Source organism: Trichosurus vulpecula, chromosome 2, assembly GCF_011100635.1.
Source record: "Trichosurus vulpecula isolate mTriVul1 chromosome 2, mTriVul1.pri, whole genome shotgun sequence".
Classification (NCBI taxonomy): Eukaryota; Metazoa; Chordata; class Mammalia; order Diprotodontia; family Phalangeridae; genus Trichosurus; species Trichosurus vulpecula.
The window spans coordinates 377,294,933-377,311,919 of record NC_050574.1 but is presented as its reverse complement, the minus strand read 5'-3'; the positions used below and the strand labels follow the sequence as shown (position 1 = coordinate 377,311,919).

Sequence of the window (16,987 nt, the reverse complement as noted above, 5' to 3'; positions counted from 1 at the left end):
GAAATTTAATTTTATCACAGGGGAGAAATTTCATGTCATATCTTAGTGCCTAATACTTCTGTGAATTTGATAGACAATTTTGAAGATGTACTGTGGTTCATAGATAATAGAATTTAGAGATAAAAGAGTGTGTTGAGATAATTTAGTCCAATTGCCTCATTTGCACGAGAGAGATCAGAGGCACAGAATGTGGGTAGTGAGTAGCAGAGTAAAGATTCTAACCCTTTGACTTTAAACCCTTTAACTTCTGTACTATTTATCACTATTTTTTATTGGACCAGTAAAATAAAGAGGATAAAAAGTTCAATCTCATCCCTAGTGAGAAACTATCACTGCACTGTCCCTAGCTTCCTACGCTATTCTTAATGAAAATGAAAACAATCTATTCAAAAGATTCTTTTTTGAGAGGTCCCTGGAAGGGTTTGATTACCTTACCTGCTCACACTAATTAAAAAAGAGGCAGCCTTTCTTTTTTTTTGCCTTCCTCATTTCTGTAGTCCTGCCATCTAGGCTATCAGATATCTGTGGACAACTTGAATTTCACGGACCACAGCAATAATGTCGTTTGCTACAATTACTGAGTGTCCAGTGCTGAGTGAATTGGTGAAAATATTTCCAAAGTGGAGTAATTTGTTAGACTAGTTTCTCATTGAGTTGATTTTTATAATGAAAAAGGAAAATCTTTTTGTTTTGAATGATGGATTCTCCAGAAATGGTGAGTAACATGGGGATGGGCAGTGACGCATCTTTGAAAGGAAGAATTCCTCATGTTTTTCAATGTGCTATATATATATATACTCAATTACCTGTTTGAGAGAGAAAATTCTTTACTCGTAAGTCTTACATTTCAAAAAGCATTTTACACTCTATCTCTTTTCTTTTCCTTTCTTTCCTCCTTTCCCTTTCTTTCTTTCATTCTTTTGTTCTTTCTTTTTTCTTTCACTCTCTCTCTCCCTCCCTCTCTCTCTCTCTTTTTCTCTCTCTCTCTCTCTCTCTCTCTCTCTCTCACCATCTCTCTCTCTCTCTCTCTCTCTCTCTCTCTCTCTCTCTCTCTCTCTCTCTCTTCCCTCTAAATAATTTGCTGAATGTCGATAGTAAGCTGCAGATACCAGCTGGGATAAGAAGACAAAATGGCTGAAGCATAAACTTGAGAATTATATTGGATATCCCACACAGCTAATAGAATGAACAAGGAGGGGAAGAGGAAAATATCAGCATGTTTTCCTTATTTGGAATTGAACAGCGCATTTTAAAAAAGATTAAAGATGAAATTTGTGTAATAGGGAACAGAGTTGGCCAAATAATCCAAGACCAGCCCTGGGCCCCCCCGTTACATGTTTATATAGTTTTATAAAAACTGCTTTGAAATATTTCTAAAGCAAAGGGAATACAAAGGTAAAGTGATAAAGAATAATGTCGAGCATCTATTAAGATATATGTTTTAAATTTGTGTAAGCTACAGCTATGCAAAAGTTCTTGACCTCTGCATTGGGGAATAGATAGAAATCCTTGATTAGGGAATAAAGCTACGCTATTGTAGTTGTTGGAAGTGAGTTGCCCCATGCTTCTTCAGACTTTGCTGTATAATTGCAGCTAAGGGGACAAAAGCACATAGTGGACACCCAGCTCCATCATTTATTCTCACCTTTAGGTAGGCCATATGTTTAACTGCCAGAAAAAAATTTTCATCAAGGAATGGCAATATTTAGAATTGTCTTCAGAATTAAAATTTATGGTAGTTGCATCAGCACGGAATAAGATAGAACTCTTGGAAAGTCATAGGCTTCACCTCATGAAAAGTAGCCTAAGGATAATCATAAGACAGAGTCGTAAAAGATTTGAAAATTTTCTCTCTCTCCCTCTTTCTCTCTTTTTATTGAAAAGGAGGTAGAAGTGGAGTTGGAGACCAGCCATGGAAATTCTGAAGTAGTCACTGGGACTAATCCTGAATTGTCAACAGCTGAGGCCCCCTTTTCTTTTAGATCATTTTTTGGTTTTGATGATTTAAAAATGGAACCTGGTGATATTGGACCAGGTAGGTTTTTTTCTCTCATTCCAATGGTTAATGCTATAGAATATGCCTCAATCTCCCCATGTGTTCTTATGTCCTTGAGGGTAGCACATAAACTTCTTATCATCACAAAATGCTAGAGTCTGGAAGAAAAACAAGTGGTTTATTGCTTCAACCCTCCCTGCCACCTTTAGCTAAGTATCCAGAATGGATGGTTGTTGAATTTCCTAAAGGCTCCTCTAAGTAGCTTGTTGCAGTGTTTTATTATGACGACAAGCAAATTCTTCCTCGTCTCTCTTTTTGGACCAGATCATTATAGGGAAATTCCTGTGAGGAATTTCCTCTATCATTTCAGATGGGCACCTTTTCTTGCAGAATTTGTAAGGGGTCCTAAGATTATGTGACTTACTGAGGGTCAGAGAAGGGATTTGAACTCAAATCTTCCTTTCTTTGAGGCAAATTATTCACTATGACACATTGCTTCTTCCTACACTATTAATTCCTTCTTATGTCCAACCAAATATTCTGCCTTAATTTAAATCCATTTCTTCATTAATATTCCCGGTGCATGGAAGCATTTGAGACATTATGTATGTAAGGGAAAGAACACTGTATTTAAAGATGAGACCTAGATTTGAGTACCGGTGTCACACACAGCCTAAGTACTTCTCTGAGACTCAATTCTCTCATTAGTAAAATGAGTAATATAGAATTCATACTATATATTCCACAGAGTTGTTTGAGAAATAAATAAGTAAAATGCAGGTGAAAAAGTGCTTTGTAACCTTAAAGCTCTATACAAAGTGTTTTTATAAATTTATAGCAGTGTACGTCATAACAATGTCTCTCCCTCAGTAAGACCTTTTATAAAAATGAATCATCATCCCTTAACTACTTCGGTTCAGATCAGATAGCTTCTTATGTGAAATCAGGTGGCTGGTTTTAAGTTTCCAGTAATATTTGTAGTAGGTTATTGGATGTGTATACATTCTCTGGTTTCTGTCTTTCTGTGATTTGGATAAATGGTTTTCTTTGCTATTTGTTAGTTATGTTCATTGTAGAATTGTTCTTAGGTGGGCTAGGAGTCAAGCCTTGGATATAAAGCTTGAGATCCACCTTCTCCTTGATAATGATGTCTAAGGAATTGGAAGTTAGATTGAACCTCTAAATCATATCCTCTAGACTAATAATATTTAAGGGAGCATATGTAATTCTAGTCCAGTATCTCTCTCTCTGAGTAGAGAAGACAAGCTTCTGGTCCTAACTTCCCGTTTCCCCTCCTGGCAGGAATGACCCCTGCTGCCCTGCCCTAACCCAAGAAAGATGGACATAGAAGAGGCTACAGATATCTATTTTGCCTCCTTTTGGGCCACACCATGACAGTCTTCTCCTTATATGTGGGCCTCTCTATACTTGAGGGTTTTTTTCTGCAGAGGTTATGGAAGAGGTGGCCGAAGTAGAAAGAGTGAAACGAAGTGAAGCATTTGTGAAGCTTTCCTGAAATTATGTTCTCAGAAAGGCAGTCAACCAACCAGGAGAATAGTGTCCCATAGTAGAGGTTCCTCCAAGTCAAAATCTTTGGTGTGGGCCTGAAGAGGTCAAGGAGTAGGTAGCAAGAGTAAGAAATCACTTAAAGACTTTTCAAAGCAATCTGTTGATTTACTTATTCAGAGAGTCACAGAGATGGCTATGAAAGAAAGAATCATGTGAGAATTTGGTCCAAGCCTCAAAGAATAATTACATGGATGCTACTTTAATTGACTTTATTAAGTAATCTGGGCTATTGATCTAGGGAGAAGAATTGATTGTTACCTCAGAAGGAATAAACCGAAACAATATCTTCTGAAGTGTTTTTTTTTCAGGCTTTCCAATTGAGATGGAAAAATGAGTAGGGGCTATGATCACAATAACTACATTTTATTGCCAGTGTGAGGCCAGTGGGGGCCCTTAGAAGATAGAAGGCGATATTAGTTGCTTAAAAGGGAGAGCTGTAAACAAGCAAACAAGGGCCTATTTAGTATTTCTAACTCAGAAAATAAAATATTGGGGTTTTCATCTTATGTTTTGAACTCCACTCCTAAATCTGTCTTTTTGAAACTATAACTTGTACAATGAAATACATAGTTTGAGATGCTAACTTAAGAAAAAGAAAACAATGCACTAACTTGAAGTAACACATTTAAATTCATTCATTTACTACTTAAAGCTAAGGTTCTTTATCTTTTATCATGGACTTTGGTATTTTTACAATAAATAATGTTTTTGAAACTATAAAATAAAATACTTAAGATTACAAAGGAAGCCAATTTTATTAAAGATATAAATTTCTATATAATATAAATTTATCTACATATAACGATATATATATTTCTTTAATATTTAATTTTACAGACCCCTTTGAAATCTACCTGTAGGCTCCAGGTTAAGAACCCCTGAAGGGGAAAGAGTTTTTCTGTTCTCCAGGTTTTCCAAATGTGCCACTTTGTTCTTCTATTAAGCAGTCCTCCTTTTCATCATTACTTACTTGAGAATGAAAGTAACTTTACTTATTGACTTTTATCACACTTCCCTTCCTGCTTTCCATATGAACATTAACTTGTTGAGATTCAATTTTTATGTTCCATTCCTTTCCTTTTTCCTATCCTTCCTTTGCTTATTTTCTTTTGTTTTCCTCTTTTCCAAACTCTTTCCTTGTCTTTGAGCTTGTATCCTTTCCGAATTTCAGCAGATCAATATAATAAATTAATCATAACTCACATTCAAATAGCATTTTGACTTGCAACTCCCGCCCCCTCCCCAAACTCTTAGAGGCAAGTAGTACCTGTATTATTACTCCTATTTTATGGACGACAAAGCTGAGGCTCAGAGGGGTTGTGTCTTGCCCCTGACCACACAGTTAGTCTAGAATTCAAATCCAGATCTTCATATTCCAAGTCTATTTCACTTTCCACTACACCATTATTAAGTACCTGTTATTTATAAGGCACTAAGATATGCTAATATAAATATGAAGTGGCTCCTGACTATGACACAATGGAGATAAAAAAAATCTGTATACAAAGAACAAGAATCCAAAATAGAATGTAATTAGTCCATAGAAGGCATATAAACAAATTGCTATGACAATTCCCATCATCAAGATGATTTTGGGTCAGGGAAGGGAAGATGTTATGGAAGAAGCAGCATCTGAGCAGGATCTTACGAATGAGTCGGATTTAAACAAAGATGGGAAGGGAGTGAAGGGACAAGAGTGTAAAAAGGGAAGAGGAAATGAATTAAAGCAGGAAAGAGTGAGATGAATTCAGGGAATGGTTCATAAATGACCATGCCTCAGAAACCATTTGACATTTTGTCAGAGCTAGATACATTTCAAAGGACAGATGTACACATCACACAGGGGGCACTTTTTCACTTGTTGCTAAAAGCAATATGGCCTAGTGAATAGAGTGCTGGACCTGGTGTCAGAAAGAACTTGGCACCAATGCTGCATCAGCAACTTATTAGCTGTGGCATACTGAATGAGTTACTTACTCTTTCTGACGCATTATTGCCTCATCTGCAAAAAAGGGATTAATATTAGTACCTCAAAATTTTTTGTGAGAATGAAATGAGGTAATTTACACACAATGCTTTACAAAAATTTAAAGTGCACTACTATTTCTGAGTATTATTATAGTCATTATTTTCACCTCATTCTCATCCTTTTCAAGGTGTTCAGATGGAAATAGTTATGGAGCATGTCATTATCCTACTTTTACTCTTTTTTGCATTTTAAATTAAATAGTTTTTAAATCAAAAAGCATTTATTTTCTCTCCTCAAGTCCACATGCCCCCTCCCTAGGATAAAAGAAAAACCAACAACAAAACCCTTATAACAAATACATGTACTCAAACAAAACAAACTACATTGGTCACATTCTGCATTCTCTGTCAGGAGGTGGTAGCGTTCTTCATCATTGGTCTTTTGGAATTATGTTCATTCATTCATTGGTCAGAATTCTTAAATCTTATAAAGTTGCTTGGTTTTTAAAATGTTACAATATAGATTGCTCTCCTGGTGCTGCTCATTTCACTCTGCATCAGTTCATACAAGTCTTCCCAGGTTTCTCTCAAACTATCCTCTTCGTTGTTTCTTACAGCACAATAGTATTCCATTACATTAATATACTTTAACTGTTCAACCATTCCTCAATGATAATCATTTCCTGAATTTCTACTTCTTTGTCATCGTAAAAGAGCTGTTATAAATTTCTCTGCTCATGAGGCAGCTGGATGGTTCTATTAGATAGAGCTCCAGATCTAGTGTTAGGAAGACCTAAGTTCAGCCTCAGGTACTAGCTCTGTAACCCTGAACAAGTAACTTAATCTCTGCTTGTCTCATTTTTTCATCTGTAAAATGGGGATAATAACTGCACCTACCTCCTAAGGTTGCTATGGGGATCAAATGAGACAATAATTGCAAAACATTAGCAAAATGCCTGGCACATAGCCAGTGCTATGTAGATGTTAGCTGTTGTTGTTGTCTTTATTATATATGTTCTTTTTCCCCCTATGATTTAATAGATCATAGCCCAACAGAGGCTTTTGGATTATTGAGTAACTTTTGGGTTATTGTTCCAAATTGCTCTCTAAAATGGCTGGCCCAATTCATGGTGAATTTCCTGTAGCTCTTCAAATATTTGTCCTTTTCTTTTTTTTCTCTGATGTATTTGAGATGGAATTCCAAAGTAGCTTTAATTGGCATTTCTCTAATTATCAGCAAATTTAGAGCAGTGGTGTCAAACTCATAGAAACAAGGGCTACTGAACTGTACATAAGGAACCCTACAGGTCATAACTGACTTTGTTTTAAAATAGAATGTTATCTATGTTTTATTGTATTTTTATTTTGTAAAATATTTCCCAATTGCATTTTAATCTGGTTCAGGTTGTACTTGGGAGAGCTGTGGGCTGCATGCAAACCATCTGACACTTGATTTGAAAATTTTTAACATGGCAATTGATAGTTTGACTTTCTTCACTTTGAGAACTGTTTCTTCATATCCTTGACCATTTATCAGGAAACATGGAAGAGAAAGCTGATAAGGTATCCCTCAATGTGAATCTCTTCTCCCTTAGATGATCTCAAATTTATCCCTTCTACATCTTGTTTCTACATAGTTGTCTGAATGTCGTTTTCTCCATGAGATTGTAAACTCCTTGAAACTGAGACTTTTTAGCATTTATTTGTCTTTGTAATGTTTAACATAATGCTTGTCATGTAGTAGGATTGTAATAAGTGTTTGTTGACTTGACTTGACTTGTCTATAGCCACAAAGTTTGTTTTACAGGTGACATGGAATTCTTGTGTGTATCTTGATAGGTAAATTGTTAAGCATTTTATACATTCTCTGATTATTTTAAATGTGATTTTTCTTTCTATTGTTGGGTTTTATTTGTAATACAGAGAAATACTAATAATTCATGTGGGTATAATTCATATCCTGCAATTTCCTCCCAGAAAAGTCTTTGACAATCCAGAGCTTCCAGGATAAAAAAAAAATGCTACAACTTACACAAAGGAAAAAGTTCAAGTTTAAATGAGTCACAGTGAGGATTAAAAAGATTTGTCATTTACCACTATAAAAAGGAGAACTTAGAATACAATATTCCCAAAGGCAAAAGACACAGGCTTTCAATCAAGAATAATTTAGCCAGAAAAATGGAGTATTATTTTACAGGGAACGAAATGGATCTTTAAGGAGAGAACTTCTAAGAATTCCTAATGAAAAGATACAAGCTGAATAGAGACTTTGAAATGAAAACATGGGAGTCAAGAATACTCTAGAAATGTAAATATGTTAGAGAAATCAGAAGGAATGATACAAAGATGAAGTTTTATATTCTAATAGACTTCACAACCCTAATGTCTTTGTGTGGGAGGTGTCAAAAAGGGAGTTAAATGTAAGAAAAGACCTGGAAGTATTTTTATATTTTGTTTGAAATAATAAAGGGAATGGCAGGCAAAAGAGTAATATACTAGGTACATGAACTATCATGGCGAAGCTGGGAGGGAACCATAGGACCAAATGGGTCTACGGTGAATTCTCAAAGTGAACACTCAAAGAAAAATTAATTTCAATGACATATAAACTTTTTGCAAAAAATAAGAGAAAAAGGATCCTTAAAAATATCTTTTATGACATAGTGTGGTATTGATATCTAAACCAAGAGAGAGACAGCATAGAGAAAGCAAACTGTAGTTCAATGTCCCTAATGAGTATTGATGGAAAAAATTTTAAATAAAATAGTAGAAAAAACTATTGTAGTAAAATGTCAGGAAGAGTATATGCTATGACCAGACTGCAAAGCAAGATTGGTTCAATATTAAGAATATTATGAACATAATAAGTTACACTGAGAAGAACAACAAAAATCACATGCAATAATTTTTTTGACAAATTACAACACCAATTTTCGTTAAAAGCACAAAAATAAGAATAAATTGAACTTTCCTTAAAATAGCAAATAGTATTTATCTAGAAACAAGAACCAGCATTGTCTATAATTATTTATAGTGGGGTTACTAGAAACCTTTGCAATAAGATTAGGGGTAAAGCAAGAATGTCCATTAACATTAACATTTTTACTATGTGAGCTAATTCTAGCTAAAACTATGGGGCAAAAAATAATTTAAAAATAAGCACAGTCAAAAAAGAAATAAAATTATTGATTTTTACAGATCATGCTTATAAAGCCATAGAGAGTCAATCAAAAATTAAGTGAAACAACAACTTCAACAAAGTCATAGAATATAAAATAAATCCACATAAAGCACTAGTATTTTTGTTTATTACCAATAAAACCTACCAAGAAATAATAGGAAGAGATATTTCATTCAAAATTTCTATAGAATGTATAAAGTACATTCTACCTACCAAAATGCAACTATAATGAATGCAACTGAACTTTCTTTATAATAACAAACACAGACCTAAAACATTGGAGAAATATTAACTGTTCAGAGGTAGGCTTAGCTAATATAATAAAATGCAATACTACCTAAATTAATTTACTTATTCAGTGCTATAACAATCAATTTTTCAAAGTATTATTTTGTAGATATAGTGAGAATAATAATGAAAATTGACTGTAGGAACGAAAGTTCAAGTATCTCAAGGAAAAGAATCTAAAGGGATCCTGCAGTTCTAGGTCACAAACTATACTACAAAGCAGTAATCATCAAAATGATTTAGCACTGGATAAAAAATAGAGAGATTCATCAGTGGAACCAGTTAGATACACAATATGAAGAAACAAAAGAACTCAACAGCCTCACCTTCGATAAACCCAAAGACCCCAACTACTAGGATAAGACCTCCCCAGCTGACAAAGATTGCTGGGAAAACTGGGGGGGAGGGCATGGATATATGACTTAGACATAAAAGGTCATGTAAATTAGAGAGCAAGGAAGAAATTACCTTTTACAACTATGGATAGAGGAAGAATTAATCACAAAACAAGATTTAAACTTTCTTTTTGTCATGTCTCAATTTAAGAGGAAAAGAAAATATACTTAACAAATATGCATAGCTAAGCAAAATATATGTTCACATCATCCATGTCCAAAAATGTATGTCTCATATTATCTATTGCTTCTCTGTTGAGAAGAGGGTATGATAGAACATTACCAGTCCTCTACAATCACACTCTGTCATTTCATTCAACAGAGATTTTAAGTCTTTTGTCTTTATAATCTTGCTATTATATACATTGTTCTCCTAGTTCTGTGCTCTCTGAATCTGTTCATGCATGTCTTTTCAGGTGTCTTGTGAAATCATCTTCTTTGTTGTTGTCCTCTTTGAGCCAATAAAAAATGATCAAAGTCTATGAACAAGCAATTTTCAAGGAAGAAATTCAAGCTAACTACAAACAAATAAAAAATATTTCACAGCATTAATAATTCTTGAATGAGAATGAAAGTAACTCTGAATTTGTACCCATCAGAATTGCAAAGTTTAAATCCTGCGTCAGACACAACCTGTGTGAATCTGGGGAAGTCACTTAACTTCTTTCAGCCTAAGTTTCCTCCTCTCTAATATGGGGATAAAATAATACCTACCTTACAGAGTTGTTGTGAATACCAAATAAGATTACATGTAAACCTTAAAAACTTTGCAAACCTTAAATTGCTGTATAAAATTAACCAATATTATTTCACCTTGTTTTCTTTTGTCTGTAGATATTCTGGGGGATATTAACTGTCTCTTACATAGTACAAGAAAATTAATTGCTCTAAATTGCAAGCTATCTCTGGTACACTCATCTTTTAGAAATAGTTATGTGATTCTGTTAAGAAATGTGGAATTAAAGTTATGTCTGAGAGGAAGCTGGTAAAATGTGTTGCTAGGAATTGTGAAGCATTTGTGCCAATAATCTTGGACCTTCTCTTGTTTGGCTGCTTTCCAGTTTTATATTTGTCATCTGTTTCATTATTGGGTCTAATTTTTGGACCTTGCATTAAGTGAAAATTTCTTTGGTCTTATGTTCTGCACCTCTTCCCTTTTCGGATTTCAGTGGCTTTTTATTTTATTTCTTTTAAAAAATCATATAAGCTTAGGGATTCATTTGATTGCTTTCTCTTGGTAAGCAAATACTATTATGTGATTTGGAGCTGAAATTATTCTTGACAAAAAGCAGTATACTTGCATATTAATGGTAAGATCTATTTCCAGTCATGCACTTGTGCATAACGAAGGTATTCAAATACAGTATCTCCTCTGAGACACTTTCCTTCCTTTTTTTTTTTTTGTTTGTCAGGAGGTGGGGATGGGGGAAGCAATCAGGGTTAGGTGGCTTGTCCAGAGTCACACAGCTAGTAAGTGTCTGATGCCGAATTTGAACTCAGGTCTTCCTGACTCCAGGGCAGACTTGGGTACTGACAGGTCACAGCCAGGAACTCATGGCATGATCTCTAACCAGAGGCTCCACTGCACCACTGTACCACCTAGCTGCCACTCTCTGAGATACTTTCACATTTTGTCACTCAGGCTTGCAGGACAAGTTCCCAGAGGAGCAGTAGTTAGTGGATCAAGTGGATGCCAGAACTACTTTAGTTCACAGGCCTCCACTAGTGGGCTTCACATTAAGAATCAGTTATTAGGATGTTATATTAAGAATAGTAGCTGTAAAACATTACCCTCCAATTATAAGAAGTTATTTGCCTAATTATATACCCCCAAAAATAAACAATTAAAGTGAAATGGAATAACATTTACAAAAATATAAATGTCCTAGATTAGCAGAATAGGAAATAGAGTCTCTATAAAGACCTATTTTAGAAAAAGAAATTGGACAGGCTATAAATGAGCTTCCTAAAAAAAGTACCAGGAACAGATGTATTTACAAGTGCATACACACATACATACACATTCATCATGGTATTTGATGGTGGAACTACATGCTCTCCCCTCCCCCAACATGACTTCAATCCTTAAAAAAGAAAAAGCCAGGACTTGATTGGCCTTGGGGTGAGTCAAGCCTTAAGCTGTACCTCCCTAGAAGCACCTTCTTGGGGACTTTAGCTGTGTGGATGTGGTTTCCTAATTACCTAGGGGCATGAAATGATCCCATCGACATGAGGTCAGTGCCCCTCCAACTTGGTGGCTGCTTCAAAACACAGGGATTGCCATGCTGTAGGGGAGGATGGGGCACAACTATAGAAGCTATATTAAAGTTCTACATCCTTTTTGCATATTCTTGCTCTGTTAGGGCTAAGTAAACCTCCTTTAGCTAACTCTTCAATTACTTATAAGTACTTCATTTCATTCCAACATTGAAGCTGAAGTAAGAGGTTGTGAGTATCAGGTGTACCTGATGATTGAGATGAAATGGCCTCTATGTCTTACATCATGGTTGAAGGAGGGGAAGGTATAATGAATCTGGAGGATGGAGTGATAACATGGCTGGATTCAGCAGGGTGGAACCTGGTGGTAAGGCCCTTCTGGTTAGGTATGGGAAGACCTCTCAGTGAAAGCGGGAACTGGCACCTTTTCAGGTGGAGCAACTGCTCCATGAGTGCTCTGTTAGGGAGGGGGGAAAAGTGCCAATTCCAACATTCCCTGCTGGTTGTTGTCTTAGTTTCAGAAGCTGAACTGCTACCATAACTACCAGACTGAAAGTGAATTGGCCTAGCCCATCCAACCACTAGAGAGCAAGTTCTCCGCTTTTAAACATTGTGTAATGAAGGCCATGGGGCAGTTCATAGAACTGATGACAGTGCAATTGAAAGGATTCCTTTTAAGGGGCTTGGGTACTGACAGGCCACAGCTGGGAACTCATGGCATGATCTCTGACTAGAGGTTCCATTGCATTCTGCTGAGGTCAGAGCCATGAGATAGGAGATTGAGTGCAGAAGAGGGGAAGAAACTTGTAAATACCCACACAACAACAAAAACAACCTCAAATTTATCTTATCTTTCCTAAGAGGAGGATGATTTCCTCCACTGAGAGAGCAGGGGGTAGGCATGCTTTAACCACCAAGGAAATGAGCAGGTTGCAAGAGAAGTTCAAGCACGAACCCCATGAATTATTTACTGCAGCAATGAATGGCTCCTGAGGACATGATGAAGTCATTGTTAGAGCTCTCTCCACAACTGAGTTTCACAAGCTGGAGGAGCCCTTTGGGGACACACAGAGTCAGCTAAATGTATTAAAGTTTCTGGGCTGGGGCCATCCTTTTTCCCTTTTGAGTTGGCCGAGATAGTGAAATATTTGCCCCCAGTCCAAAAAAGATGAATTTCTCTTTCAGCTGACTCCCTGACAAGGTACTACAAGGGAGGAGATTAAGTTCCTAAAGGAAATTGGTTTGATAGATAGTCTCCACGAAACTTCCTCACATCCCAAATAGTCTGCCACACCAGCTTCTATGATCGGTCTGCCTTGGAAGCAATTATATCCCTCTTTATGAGTGGCATCTCATCAGAATGACTAGCTATATATCTTTCTCACTATACAACTACACAGGTTTGGTCTAATTAACTGGTGAAATTTGATCAGGAGTGTTATAGTTTTGGCAAAGATTGTAGTCAGTGAAAATAAGCACTCTGGTAATGGGAGGAGCAGTCACAGAGCTGATCATCCTAATAGGTGGGCAAAGTACAATGTCATCCACTCCTGGAGGAACCTTTGGATATGACTCTTAATACATGGGACTGACAAGAAAGCGATTGATAACTACCCTCCCTCATGGTGCCATGCTATGGTGGGCAGAGATCTGAAAGAGACTTTCCCAGTGACAGTAATGCACGCCACTATAATGACACAATGTTTCACCTGGCCAGAAGAAGTAATGGTGGAACAGGTCCAAGGTCAGATGGTAGCCCACATGAGAAACAAAAGGTGGGCAATCAATCCTATCAAAATGCTATTTTGCCTGGTTTACTGATTGATCCATCCACTCCGAGAGAGGTATACACAATTGGATTTAAGTAATTACTAGTCTAGTAATATACCTCTAAGAAGTGGGTGTCCTGTTAGGTCCTTCCAGTGGGCTAAGGTCCAATGTTTATGGCTGTCATGTGAGAAAGCCGTGAGGGATGGGACAAAGAAGATCTTTATCTTCACAGATTCCTGGGTCAGATCAAGTGGTCTGCAACCTGGAGAGAATATGATTGGACAATAAAAGATGCTCCTCTTTGCGATCAGAACTAACAGGAGGAATTTTGTGGATATCTCCCACTGCCTAGATTTGTTTGTGGGACATGTCAGCATTAATCAGAGACATCACGTGTTAAACAAAAAGGTGGGAATGCTATTTGCACTTGAACATTTCCAGCAGATGGGGTACCGGTATTTCTGATTTGTTCTTGTGTATTTTGCCATATTTAGCCAAAACACAAGGGAGAGCTTCTCCATATCTAGCTTATGATTACAGCCGTGAGTAGAGTAAGTCTGTAACTTATATGGCCCCACCAACTTCTTTGACTCTTAGAAGCTGTTTCATTATTTTAACTGTGGTGCTAACCCAGGAAATGTTATTGCCAGAGCCCAGTTCACCAGTATTTTAGAAATCCACAGATATTGTCAATGTCTCAGATACTTGGCGTCTTAATGTACGTCACTCTAGTCAGCAAAACCCTTCCCTCCCTCCTCTCGTCTCCCATGGAATAGATGATAGATTGGACTTTCAGGAGGTTGTTATAATAATAATAGTGACAATAATAATAATTCTCATCCTTTGTCGTAGTAGTGACAGTAGAAAGAGCACTAGTTTTGGAGTCAGGTGACATAGATTTGAATCTTGATTTTACCACAGAGTATCTGCGTGACTTTTTTGGCAAATAATTTACCCTAACTGGGCATGTTTTTCAGTCTGTAAAACGAAGGGGCTTGGAATGTGTTTTGGCCCAAGTTTCTTTCATTCCTTGATTCCAGACCAGGGACGAGACAATTTTTTTCTAGTAGTTTAACTATGAAAGAAAAAATATATAATATAATCACTTTAGGGGGCAAAAGAGTTCAGTGAAGATGTAAAAATATTTTTTTATTTTCATTTTTTTGAAGGATGGGGGAGAGATGGGCATATTTGTAAGCTCAGGAAGGAAGGAGATAGTTGTTAAGGAAAGATTTAAGGTTAGTTAAAGAAAGAAAATGATCTAGGTGGCAAGTTCCTGAAGGACCCTGGGATGAAGAGCACAAATAGAGGGGTTGGCCTTGTAGGAAGGGCTCTTTTCTTGTCTGAAAGTAGAGGAGAGAATCACAAATGATATACATGGAGTTTTGATATGTGTAATAGAGGAGAAACAGGTAGCCTCTATTTTTTCATTATGACTGATGACCTCTATTTTCTCAGTAAAGTAGGAGGCAAAACCTTCTTTTAAGAGAGAGCAATATCTTCCCCCTGCTCTATTCAATTTAGGATACATTTTTCCCCCTCAGAGGTATTAAGGCAATCCTTGGGACTATATTGGCTCCGAGGACTAAACTTGAAGTCAGGCTGTTGATATCACTTCCTGGTTGCCCAAATATAAAGCAACTATGAAGAACTCCATGGACACTCTGATACTATGCTGGCAACTCAGGCAAGGGAGCTTTGCTCAATTGAATCACCTGTCTTCCATGCTTGTTCTTATTGAATATCATTTTTTTTTGCTATGGTAAGTAAGTCACTTTTTGTTAACTCTTGAATGCATTTTCTAGCGTCTCATTTGGTTTCACCATTGAACCTAAATGACCAGAAGATTGGCTTGAGTAAGGCCCAGCACAGAACTGATGGGGAGGGAGTGGTTTAGAGAATGTTAGGAGATAAATCTAATTTTTCATTATGGCCATTGTTGTCATTCTTCCAATTGGATTCTAGACGCTGATGCACTAGCTGCGCAGATCCTCTCTTTACTTCCATTAAAGTTTTTCCCAATCATCGTCATTGGAATTATCGCACTCATCATAGCAGTGGCCATTGGTCTGGGCAGTGAGTACAATTTATTACTTAATAGGTCTTAGAATAATTATTAAAACATTTAAATGTTCATGAGTTTCCTCTTTAGATTAGTATTTTGTTGCCACATATGTTTAATTACTGAAGCAAAATGTCCTGTTGGTAAAGTCAATCTGTTGCTTCTAAAGCAAAGTGTGAGTGAAAACCAGGGCTATCTCACTATGTGAGAACCATTCAAAGGGAGATACTGAAATTGAATAGTGTCAGGTGTGTCAATATTGGCTGGAGTGCCCACACACACAAAGAACCTATTCATTCATCTATCAAACATTTCTGCCACTGGAAAAACAAGCTGGTGGCAATTTTAGTGAAAATGCATTGTTTCAAAGTCTGACATAAAAGGAAAAATATTTGCTCATCAGTTGGATTTACTGAAATAATGACTTAATGTGTCTGTAGACCTTCTGGAGCCACCATTCATTTCCTCCTCAACCAGAATAAGGGAGGAAAAAAAAGAAAGGATAGGATTAATGAACAGACTATGTTTAGGGCTCCCTCACTAAACTTGCTCAGCCATTCAGTACTTTTAAGTGCTGGAATTTCCCTTCTCAGATTAAGCTTTCAGATAGTTTCTACTCCGAGAGAGGAAGCTATATCTCTCCTGGGTTAAGAAATAGAAGCTGAAAGGGACTAGAAAAGATAGAACAGCAGAAGAGAATGCAGATTCTACAAATTTTGTTATTAACTTAAACAGGGCTGAGCAAGAACTTTCCTATTGTTTTTAAATTGTATTTTGAGCACAGAAATTTGTTTTCTGTAGACTTAAAACTGCAATCTTTTTAATCCAATTTCCTTTAGTACACTTCAATTGCTCTGGGAAATACAGGTGCAGATCATCTTTTCAGTGTATTGAACTGACAGCAAGGTGTGATGGTGTATACAACTGTAAAGATGGGGAGGATGAATACAGATGTGGTAATTTGATTTATTCTTCTCTTTTATTATTGTTAGTGGTATGAGTGAGAGGAAATCTATTCAATTACTCCTTTTCCTTATCTATAAACAAGGCCATACTCATATTTTGTGAAAAATAAATTAATCAACAGATATTAAGTGCCTTTTCTATGAGGCCCTGTGCTAGGCCAGGGGTGGTGAACCTGGGCCCACATATGATCTTCTAGGCCCTCGAGTACAGCCCTTTGACTGAATCCAAACTTCACAAATGAGAATTTGTTCTGTGAAGTTTGGATTCAGTTAAAGGACTGCACTTGAGGACCTAGAGGGCTACGTGTGGCCTTCGAGGCCCCAGGTTCCCCTCCCCTGGGCTAGGTTATGTGAATAATATGAAAAAGTAAGTTTTGTTGTCTGCGCACAAAAAATTAGTTGAGTAGATATATGTATATGTATGTATGTACCTGTACACACATATATATCTATGCATATGTATTTATACATGTGTATATATACACATCTATGCCACATAAGTGATATGGACAAATGCTGCAGGGGTACAGATGATTGTGGATTATAGCAATGAGGAGGGGGGATTCAAACAGGGTT

The 16,987-nt window shown here is 36.7% G+C and overlaps 1 protein-coding gene across 1 annotated transcript in view; it reads left to right on the top strand.

Moving 5' to 3' along the window:
* The first annotated feature begins 694 nt into the window (after positions 1-694).
* Positions 695-16,987, top strand: part of TMPRSS3 (transmembrane serine protease 3) — a 63,328-nt gene continuing 47,035 nt past the window's right edge. The window contains exons 1-4 of the mRNA XM_036744147.1: positions 695-715; positions 1,885-2,035; positions 15,350-15,460; positions 16,286-16,402. Of these exons, the coding sequence (XP_036600042.1) occupies positions 695-715; positions 1,885-2,035; positions 15,350-15,460; positions 16,286-16,402 (400 nt within the window). The remainder of the gene's footprint in view (positions 716-1,884; positions 2,036-15,349; positions 15,461-16,285; positions 16,403-16,987) is intronic.